Raw genomic sequence first — 11,196 nt, forward strand, 5'->3', positions numbered from 1 at the left:
TGTGTATATGTTGTGCATAGGAGAAACGCTTGTAACACATAATAAAACAGTATAGTATTGTATGTTTATATACGTCACTCAAACATAACAATAATAAGAAGTGAGCGAGACAGAGGAATAAAGACATACAAAGACATCAATAAAAAAACTTCATACAAAATCCTCCATTTTGGATTTTTTCATAAAGCAGTTTTTGGTGTTGTTTCTCTTCGTATTCGGGGCATTGTTCACGTAAAAGTTTTATTTCTTTAAATAAAATTTGGAACATTTAGTTTTGTGAACTTGTCAATTAAAGTGTTTGTGTAAAATTGTTTCGAGTGTTTTGAAGTACACTTGATTCAAGATAAAAAAAAAATTTAAAAGGTTTCGAAACCTCTAATATTTTGTGAATGCCTAATGTCAGCATTATCGCATCTATATTTGGGAAGTGAACCGAGTGAAGCGACTATTTACAAACGACGATACAGTCGCTCTGAATTGGACGACGAGAGTGCCAGTGCTCAAAAATACGACAGAATGGATGACGAAAATAATCAAGATCGCGAACGATTTGCAAGTCGTGAAAATCACTGTGAAATCGAAAGAAGGCGACGCAATAAAATGACTGCCTACATCACCGAATTATCCGATATGGTGCCAACATGCAGTGCACTAGCACGTAAACCAGACAAATTGACCATTTTACGAATGGCCGTTGCTCATATGAAAGCACTCCGCGGTACGGGCAACACAAGCAGCGATGGCACATACAAACCATCATTTTTAACAGATCAAGAGCTGAAGCATCTCATATTGGAAGCTGCTGATGGTTTTTTGTTTGTTGTCTCGTGTGACGAAGGTCGAATCATTTATGTGTCAGATTCAGTGACGCCAGTGTTAAATCATTCACAAAATGATTGGTTCAATACATGCTTTTTCGAGCAAATTCATCCGGACGATCGTGAAAAGGTTCGTGAACAATTGTCAACGCAAGAACCACAGAACAGTGGACGAATATTGGATTTGAAATCGGGAACGGTGAAAAAAGAAGGTCATCAATCATCGATGCGTTTAATGATGGGATCAAGACGTGGTTTTATATGTCGTATGCGTGTCGGTAATTGCCATTCAGAAAGCCATTTGAATCGTTTGAAGCAGAAAAATTCACTTGGACCAGCCGGAAGTGATGGTGTTAATTATGCCGTTGTTCATTGTACTGGTTATATAAAAAATTGGCCACCAACTGATATGTTTCCCGGCGGCCATATGGAACGCCCACAAGACGATGGCATGCATTCGCATTGCTGTTTGGTGGCTATTGGCCGTTTGCAAGTTACATCAACCGCAAATTCAGCCGATTTATCCGCAAATAATCCATCTGAATTTATATCACGTCATTCTATCGATGGTAAATTCACGTTTGTTGATCAACGTGTTAAAAATTTATTGGACTACGTGCCAACCGATTTACTCGGAAAAAGTTGCTATGATTTCTTTCATCCGGATGATCAGGCTCATATGAAGGAGATTTTTGATCAAGTATTGAAACAAAAAGGTCAACACTTTTCATTGATGTATCGCTTCCGTTCGAAAAAATGCAATTGGGTTTGGATTCGAACACAAGCCTATGCATTCATGAATCCGTATTCGGATGAAGTTGAATATATCGTTTGCAATAATAGTTCGGGTAAAACGATGCATCCATTGGCCACCGGCAATACAACGCCAGACAATGATCAACCATACAATCCAACAGCAACAGCACCAGGAATTGATTATACACTACAACAGCAACAACAACAACAACCCGGAGGCAATAATATTTATAACGCACACGGAATGATGTCGCATATGTCACCACAAGCCAACGTTGTTCGGCCGAACAGTGAACAAAATCCAGTTGGCTACGTCTATGAAGCGACTCAATCGCCAATTGCATATGGAGCAAATGCATCTCAACAACGACAACCAGTCTCTGAAACCTGGAATCAAGTAAGCCCATCACGTTCACCGAATGCACCACCGACATATACTCAATTGAGTGGTTCACGTGCACAACAACCACCGCCACCACAACCGCATCAAAACTACCATACAAATCAACCAAATCCATCGATGTGGGGATGGCAAACAAACCAAACTGAACAGGGACCAGTTCCGGTTGTCACATCGGCTGGACCGTCACACGCGACGAATGCTGGCAATGGAAACAGCGGCGAACTGACCGAAATGCTCACAATGCTCGATCAAAGCGGAGGCACTTCATTCGAAGACCTTAACATTAATATGTTTACAACCCCATTCGAATAAGTATAATTATTATCTATATATTCCAATTTTTATGTTCATTTTTTTATGATATTGAACTAACTTTTTACTAAACAAATTTTAACTGATAAGAAACTGTGCATCGTGTGTTTTCGATATTATACAAATTTTGGCTTCAATGTTTTTTTCTGTTTTTTGTTTTTCATTTAACGAATGTAAAACTTTGATTTACTAGAATTTTAAGGTTGGCAGCTGCTGGTCGCGTGTTTTATTAGTTTTTCAGTTTTCAATATTATTCCCACCTGAAACAAAACAACTACTTTGTACTGTTGTTATTTGAAATGAAAACAATTCCGCTGATAAGAAACGCTAGTAAAATTTATACACATCGAATAAAATAGACTTAATTTTCAAAACAATGCTTAAAATAGCATTCTCTTTTATTCAAAATTGATATTTAATTTGAATGGGAGTGATAACGAACAAACAAACAACAAAAAAATCATTAAGACGAAACTAAATTTTACAGAATGATATTTATTTCTTCATATATATTTTTTCGAGTTAACTAACGAAAGAGAATGTAAAATCAAATGAAACTCACATGTCGAATGGGCTTATGAGGCGAACGATTTGTATTTTTAACAAATAGACATTGTAATATTTACATATAGAAAAAAATTCACAAATGAACATATTTTCATTAAGTTTAGTACAGACATTTTTATTTTCTTTTTTTCTTATTCTATTTTATCTTCGACATTAACATTTACTATATTTTTTTTTGTATTTAATTCTCTGTATTCAAGCTGAGGAAAGAGAAAAAAAAACAATTTGTAGCTAAGGCTCACATTAACATGCAATACACATCTTATTTGAATAAATCAGTTTGTACGTAGAATTTAAAATGACCCATTTCGGCAGTATCACAATCTTATTTATTGTGAACGATACGGATTGATATATGTATATGTATACAACCAAAACTTCACGCACGTATTTTATTTTATAATTTTTCGGAGGTCTCGACAAATCTAACAAAAATTTATTTTTTTTAGCTACTAAGAACCTTTTTGTATTTCTAAACAATGCAGATCAAAAATAAATCAAACATTTTTTTTCTTCTCTTTATTTTGAATAAACCGAAATAAACGAAAATTATAATTGATGTTTTATTTTCTAACCATGGATAATATGTCTTAAATTTAATTCTTTCCGATACAATTTCAATTTTGGCACACAAAAGACCGTGTCAATTTACAGGTAACGTAATTCACAGAACTGAGTAATGAGTTCTATTCTGTTGTAATAGCACCTTCTTCAATTGATTGCGTTAATAAAACACCGAACAAACGGTAGTTTAACAAATGACACTCTCGCTAAACATTGAAAAAAAAACCACAAAATGTCGGCCACTTCAAAATTATCAAAATTTATCTACCTTTTCCAAAAATGGGAAGATAATTGTGATCGCTTATTCGATCATATCGTACTTGCGCCTGTTTTCATGTAGTCAAATAAAAACAGAAATTATTTTCAAATAAATATTTTTTTATTTTATTTTGGTAATAGAAAAGCACAAAAAATCATGATTTTATTCGAATCTCAAAAGGTACAATATCTTTGTATTAAATCACATGTCGTCAATTCATTTGTTGTACGTGAGATGTACGTTTTTCCCAATAATACTATCAACTTGTGTTGAACTACTGGTCGTATATTGGCTTGGTTTCAATGTCATGCAATCGATCTCTTCAAATAGTTGTGGCAATGAATTTAAATCGCAATTGGAATTCTCTTGACCGAATTCATCTCCAACCATTTTGAAATTAACATCAACTCGTGATCCGTCGATGTTTGAATGTTCAATATCGCTGTCGCTTAAAAATGAATAATCATCGCGAAATGTTTCTAATGCAGCCGAAGACAGTTCCAGTAATCTATTTTCCGGTTCATATCTAGAATTCAATCAAATGAAATTAATGAAAAGAAGAAAAAAAAATGATCGAAAATCCTTGTTGCATACCCAATTTGTTGAAATCGATGTGCTGAATGCTGTTCGTGTATTTCATTGAATTTAATTACATACTCATCGATAGACTGATTGATAGGCGTTTGTGGTTGTTGGAATTGGCCTTCGCGCGAGTCCATTATTTGACTTAAATCGTGTGTTAAATCTTTAAAGTAATCTGCTTGATTCTGTTTAATCGAGTCTTCAATCTCTTTGCTGTGTTCTTTTCGTTTGTGTTGAAGCAATCGGCTGCGTGATGCATACTGTTTATAACACCACACACCTGGGGTTGATTCACATAGAAAAGAATAGAAATTAGTTAGAAAGTATTGGAAATAATGGGCAAATAATCGAAAGAAAGAACACTACATACACTGATGAACATTCGTTGTGATGCTACCAACATTGGCTGAAAATGATGGATTCGGTACCATGGGGTTTTCACAGTCTTCTGGTTTATTATACCGCGTTGACATCGGCAATTTTTGGCCCGGATGATATTTTATAATGTGTGCTTTCCGTTTCGAACTCGATTTGTACGATTTATCACAATATTGACAATAGAAAAGGCGTTCCGTTTTCAAAATTGGCAGCCGAAGTTCGTGGATCGAATCGATTCGAATATCTGGATGACGCTTGGCAAGATGATTGACCAACATTCCTCGTCGTTTAAAACCAAGCTGACAATGCTGACACTTATAAATAAATCGTTCATATTCGGTTGGCGGTACTTTGGGCTTGAATCTTTGCTTTGTTGGTGATTTTTTCGAATTTGTTTTCGACAATAATTCATCATCAGAATGAAATGATTTTTCATCTGAATAAATGTGGCCGTTTGTTTCTTCAAATATATCATTTGCAGGTTGTTGTTCTTCTTCCAAAAGCTTCATCGGCATTGTGTTCAATGGTTTATTTTCGATTCGTTTGTTATTATTTTTATGGATTTCAGTTGAATGAAAATTAAGGATATGTTCGCGTAGTTTATCTGGAAATGGTAATGAAATGTGAGTATTTTTGTGAATTTTATTTGAAACTACGTCGTTACCTTTTCGTTTAAATTGTTTATCACAGTCGGCACAAGAAAATTCTCGAAAATCTGAGTGACTGAAGATGAAAAAAATGCAATGAATTAACATGTTTCAACACAATTCGAAAATGGGTTTACCTTAACTTATGTTCTTTGAGTTTATATTTCGATTTGAAGGCTTTGCCACAATTCAATTCATCGCACACAAACCGATTGATCGTATGATTGATTCGAATGTGTTTGCGAATTGATTTGTATTTTGGAAATTCTTTTGTACAATGCGGACATTTATACTTTCCGTTGGTCTGACAATGGATTTTAACATGATCTCGAAATTGGAGCGTATTTTGGTATGTTTCGGAACAATATGGACATTTACAAAGGCCATCTTTTGACTCATGTTTTTTGAGATGCATGCTTAATGATGACGGTCGATGTAAGTTCTTGAAACAAATGTGACATTTAGTAGACAATAGCTCTTTATCATCATCATTAGACAAACGATGTTCCTGCAATGAGAAAAAAAATGAAAAAATGTGGGAAAGGAAAAAAATTTTAAATGCTTACCTCAAGCTTTTCTGCAGTCTCAAAACTTCGCTGACACTTTTGACACACAAACCAGTTTTTAGTTCCATTTGTGTTTTTTTCTTCAGTCAATGGTTGCATTTTCATCACAGAATCTTCGATGGTTAATCGCTTGTGTTCAGCATCAACTTTTACTCGTTTATGTTCGATGTCAACCGCATGCACAGCGTTTGTGTGCTCTTTGTAGCTGAGAAATTTTGAGAATACCTTGCTACAATAACAACATGCATATCGAACTGTGGGTCCGGATGTACGTGATTTCTTTGATAAGGCTAATTTTCGCATACGAATTTTACCGGTATTTAATCGATCTTTGCCTTTATTCGGTGATGTTGAATCGTTTGGTTTAGTTGGTGTGGTTCGAAGCACAGATTGTACTGACGTTTCTTTTGTTTTTTGTTCATTTTGATGATCATCCAGAATTTCATTGCTTGATGGTCGCTCGTCAATATTCTTACATAGGTATTCATTCGATTTCTCTTGCTTTCTCGGAAGCAATTGATCCAAAGAGTACTTTTGCGCGTATTCTTTGCTGTATCCAACACGTAGCTCTTGTTTGGGTGCTATTAGTTTACAACATTTGAAATATAGCTGCGAATTTATTACACACAACAACAGATTTTGTTCGCGATGCTTCGTTGCTGTTCGCACAAAACGCATCCAATTTGAAGTATCTAAAAGGTAAGAGCATCGCAGAAAAATTAAAACTATAAAGAAGCCATAAGAAAACCATAGATTTATTGCCTAAAACGATAAAAAATAAAATTCACATATAGTTGGCGCTGCATTCTATGCAAACTTGTTTTCCGTTGCAACGGACTAAGTGGAAAGTATACGCTTATTACATAGAATGTAGCGCCAACTATACGTGAATTTTATTTTTTATCATTTTAGGCAGTAATCTTATCGCTTCTTTTGAAAAATAAATAAAATAAAAAATTAACTCACTCTCATTCGAAACGTCCAAAATCGAATTATGACTTAGAAATAGTGATGGATAATGTGGATTTGATTCTCGATATATTTTGATTTCATGTTTATTCAGCGTCTTTGTTTCACCCACAAATGGTCCAAATTTCATATGCAGTGGAATTTCGCGCTTGGCAAATACAGTTTGTTCTGAAATAAAACAATCAAATTACTATACATTCATGTAGTGTAGAACCCCGATTCGTTGTTTCGATAACTATGACAACCATGAGTTTGTTTACAATATTTATACCATGATTAAATTCATTATAGTGAAGAGATTTTCAAACAAGTTGACCTTGGTTTGGTGAAAAACAATAATTTCTGAAGTATTTTGGAAAATATTTGAAAAATTATTTTGTACCAAAAAAAGATGGCTTATTGGTCATCAAACGGTTGTCCATCAAAAAGTTGTATACATGATTGTACATTCGAATCGGAATACAGCCATGCATATAAAAAACTTTCATACACAAATTATCGTGAATACTTTGAAGTGCCAGTTCCGTGTTCGCGATTTGTTTTTCCCCAGCAGTTGTATGAGCGTGGTAATCAATTGATTCCACCAGCATTATCAAAGTATAATTCAACATATCGTGATGATTACAAGCCATGTGAGAGAATGAAACCGAAGACCCAAACACCGAATATTATTATGCATTCAAGGCCAGAACATCAATTTGTCGATATTAACGTAAAGAATTTTGGTTATGAAAAATATTTGGATATTTATGCAACAACAAAAACATTGGACCATCGACCATTTTCACGGAGAGAAATGAAGCACGATGCAATCACTGTTTGGGATCTGCTTAAAATACCGAAAACACGAGGCCAAACAATTCCATTGAATATACCGATTCCGAAACAGGATTTGGCAAATCAATCGAAAATAAATCGATCGAAATCAAGTGACTTCGTGCCCAACAGAAGATTAAGCGAATACCAAGATCAATTTACCAACAAATCGCATTTTTGTTGCAGATGCTAACAAATATTTTAAAATTTTCGATCTTCCGATCAAAATACTTACCGGTTGCAGCAGCACCATTACTTGTGTCAAAGTATAGATAGGACGTGGGTAAAGTAGCTAGAGCTCGGCTTGGCACAAACTTATCAACCACCAACACTAAAAAATAAAATCATATTGAATCAATTTTTCGATATAAAAGCCATTTTCACTCGGTTTTCTCTGAAGTCATAATATCATTTAGATCACTTCAAAAGCACTATTTTAATTAAAAATACATTGAATTTTGATGAGTTTTTGAACTCTTTATCGAATAAAATTTATTTACTTTCAAACAATTGAATTTTTTTTAAATGTGTCTAATTATTTGAAAATTGTTCAAAAGATAATGACATGTGTTAATCTGAAGTATATCAAGGTGGCGCCATCAGTTTTTAGCAAATGTCAAGTTTGCAACCCAATTGTCAGTAATCTATCGGCGTCGTGTATTATTTCATTGGCTGTCAATATATAAGCACCGAGCTCAGCTACAAACACAACAAGTTCAATTGATTTTTTTTAATCAGATTCATTTAAAGAAAAGGTTTGTTAATTTTCTCTTATTTTTCAAAAAACACGAAATCGGAATATCTTCTGGAATTTTGTCTTCAAATATTTTTTTGTAGAAGAATGGACAACGAACATAAACTCGAAAATGCAAGTAACGATGAAATTGATGAGACTTCATCAACAATGAGACCAAATTCTGTGGCCTCCGATGTTTCAAATGCCTATGTGCAGGCGCAACCATTACTGATCCTCAATGAAGCAGCGAGTGCGTTAGAGAATTTGGCAGCCGTTGAGGCTAATGACACTGGAAGTGGTTCATCAGCTGTTGTTCCTGGGACAAGCAAATCGATAATTTCAAATGATTCAATTGCTGTTGTACCAACAATTGATCGACCAGATTCATGTCAAAGCAATAGTTCTGATGATAGTAATGAAAGTGAGGATAACCCGGATGTTCTTAGTCGAGAGATGGATGCATCCGATAGATTATTTGGTGAGCTATTGGAAAGAAATTTATCGCCAAATCTTCGAGAACAAATCAAACGGCTTAAAACTTCGAACTCTCGCATAAAAAAAGGGGTGAATCGAATGATAAGGTATGAAAAGAAGAAAGAACTTTGCGAAAAATTGAATAGTGAGTTAAATTTTAAAAAAATGTCCTCTTGTTTTTCCAGCAAAAAAAATGATCAAAATCAAAATTAGTGCGCAAAATTTTCAAATTATTATTAATTTTGTATATTTTCCCTTGTAGACGGGGGGATTGATAAAATATGTTTATGGGATCATCAAAATCATGTATGTCAATCGAATGTGAATAAATATTTCAAATTGATTAGATTCTAGATTATAAGCAAGAAAAATATCAATAAAAAGTGTTCTTCAAACATACGTGCATCATCATCCTTTCGTTTAGTTGTTTTCTTTCGTCTTGATCGTCTTAATAAAATATTTTCGTGTGATTTATCGCTGTCACTGTTTTTCTTAATAAATTCCATGTCATTAATGTCAACATATTCATCGGTGGCTGGCTCACAGTTATTTTGGAAGAGTTCATTTGAAAGTGTTTCCGATGTCAATGGTTTTGGCATTTCTTTTCCACAAGCTGTACTTTTTGTCGTTGGATTTGTATAAATTGTGTGCGGTATATTGTCAACATGATTCTCAACATGGGCATCTGTGTAGTAATCAATACTATGGTCTTTTGGACTTTTGATAGTGTTTAAATATTGTTGAAATTGTTCATCACGGGCCGTTATGTCATTTACAGCAGCCACTGAAATAAAAAAATCACATTCATGTTTTTTTTTGCTTTCAAACCCGTATTTTTAATGGAACTTACACAATGTAGACATGGTACTCTCAAGAAAGCGTTGGCTCGATGAATCATTTGACTGCATTGTTGGATGACATTGATAATTTGTGTTATCATTTAAAATATTTACATTTGACTGCGTTCCATACTGATTCGAATTATTAATCACATTGGTATTTTCATTATTTAAAATAAATTCAACGTGCTGCATATCCAAACCGCTGGTGTCCATTGACTTTGAACTGACCGGAATCGTTTGATTTGATTCCGGATTTGTGATGAAATTGATGGGAATTTGAAATGGTAAGTCATGCATTGTATTTTCACGTTGATTGAATGTGCTTTGTATTCGGCTAATGCTTTGTTCGACATAATCCGGATCGGCCAAATCAACTGGAGCCGATAGAATAGGTAATAATTCATTTGGGCACATTGATGTTCCATCGATTAGAATATTTTGAACATGTCGATATAGGTGTCCGTTTTCATCTTGCATTAAAATTTCTTGATCGTTACCCGTATTTATTTGGTTTATTTGATGAATGGCGATTTGATTTTTATCCATCGATTCAACATCGTTTAAATGCTGTTGAATGTGATGCGTTTCATTCAATACCAAATTGTTGTCAATTTGTGAATCAGTATTCACAATATACTCTTCATTTGGATTGTGATTCAAAACAGCATTCACATTATCCAAATCATTCGGTCGAATGAATGTATTTAGTAATTGTGAATCCGAAGAGACAATGTACTTAATCGATTGTGGATCGCCCAGTTCAATTCCAGGTGGTATATTGGTCTCGTCCTTCACAAGTTCAATGGCATCGCCAATCGAATCCATATGATTGCCATTATTTGTCATCGACGGCACAAATATAATATTGCTGTACGTAATGCAATTGGATGTCGTTTCGCTAACTGGTACCAATGAAATGTCCGAAGCATCGGTGAGTTCATTGTAATTCGATGGAATTGCATGATACGGTGCAATAACAGTTGTTTGTTGTGCATTTGAATCGGTGACCGATGGTGGTGGTGGGCTATATTCCGCTGCCGAACACATGTTTGGATCAAATGTTTTAAAATGATCGGCGAAAACATATTGGTGTGACGCATGTTCCATGGATGGATCGACTGAAAAAAAAAACGATTCACATGAATAAAAACAATGAAATCATCAAAATGTCACACATTTCTTACCTTGAATGCTTTTGCCATTGCTATTCGAAATATCCATTTGTGAACACTTTTTTCGATGTTAATGCCACATACTTTGCGTTTCGAATTAATTAACGAGCGATGTCCAAAAATAGAGACGAACAAAATTTGCTAATTTTAATAATAATAATGGAAAGGCAACACAGCGAGTGTAAATGTCAGTATATAGAAAATAAATTTTGTAAACAATGACGTTTCTTGGTGCGTTGCGAAACGTCAGATTCGAGTGTCAAATCGCAAACATTTTTCTCCACACGCATACACACATTTGGAGAGTTTACGGAAAATGAAAGAGATAGATTGCA

General features: G+C 34.5%; 2 protein-coding genes across 2 annotated transcripts; one reads left to right on the plus strand and one right to left on the minus strand.

The window, feature by feature from the left end:
- Window positions 1–77: 77 nt before the first annotated feature.
- Window positions 78–3,405, plus strand: LOC116340471 (aryl hydrocarbon receptor nuclear translocator homolog). The gene has a single exon (XM_031766984.1). It carries the CDS (start codon window positions 397–399, stop codon window positions 2,287–2,289), a length of 1,893 nt encoding a protein of 630 aa, XP_031622844.1. The 5' UTR covers window positions 78–396; the 3' UTR covers window positions 2,290–3,405.
- A 413-nt stretch (window positions 3,406–3,818) lies between these two features.
- On the minus strand, window positions 3,819–11,063 carry LOC116341124 (PR domain zinc finger protein 10-like). Its single transcript, XM_031768001.1, has 11 exons — window positions 10,874–11,063; window positions 9,698–10,807; window positions 9,248–9,631; window positions 7,873–7,968; window positions 6,819–6,989; window positions 5,853–6,544; window positions 5,424–5,794; window positions 5,304–5,362; window positions 4,632–5,243; window positions 4,274–4,541; window positions 3,819–4,205 (listed from the first exon to the last, which is right to left on the minus strand). The coding sequence occupies exons 1-11, from the start codon at window positions 10,908–10,910 to the stop codon at window positions 3,896–3,898; spliced, it is 4,110 nt and encodes a 1,369-aa protein (XP_031623861.1). The 5' UTR covers window positions 10,911–11,063; the 3' UTR covers window positions 3,819–3,895.
- Between the last annotated feature and the right edge of the window lie 133 nt (window positions 11,064–11,196).

This window comes from Contarinia nasturtii, unplaced genomic scaffold, assembly GCF_009176525.2.
Source record: "Contarinia nasturtii isolate CC-2019 unplaced genomic scaffold, AAFC_CNas_1.1 Cnas_scaffold_695, whole genome shotgun sequence".
NCBI lineage: Eukaryota > Metazoa > Arthropoda > Insecta > Diptera > Cecidomyiidae > Contarinia > Contarinia nasturtii.

What these genes read in the sequence shown, in the direction of transcription:
- LOC116340471 (XM_031766984.1), top strand. Translation starts at nt 397, where the DNA reads ATGTCAGCATTATCGCATCTATATTTGGGAAGTGAACCGAGTGAAGCG.
- LOC116341124 (XM_031768001.1), bottom strand. Translation starts at nt 10,910, where the DNA reads ATGGATATTTCGAATAGCAATGGCAAAAGCATTCAAG. An exon ending in CACAACGAATGTTCATCAGT is followed by an intron (nt 4,542 to 4,631) that starts GTATGTAGTGTT and finishes AATCAACCCCAG; the next exon opens with GTGTGTGGTGTTATAAACAG. An exon ending in CATCGATTTCAACAAATTGG is followed by an intron (nt 4,206 to 4,273) that starts GTATGCAACAAG and finishes ATTGAATTCTAG; the next exon opens with ATATGAACCGGAAAATAGAT.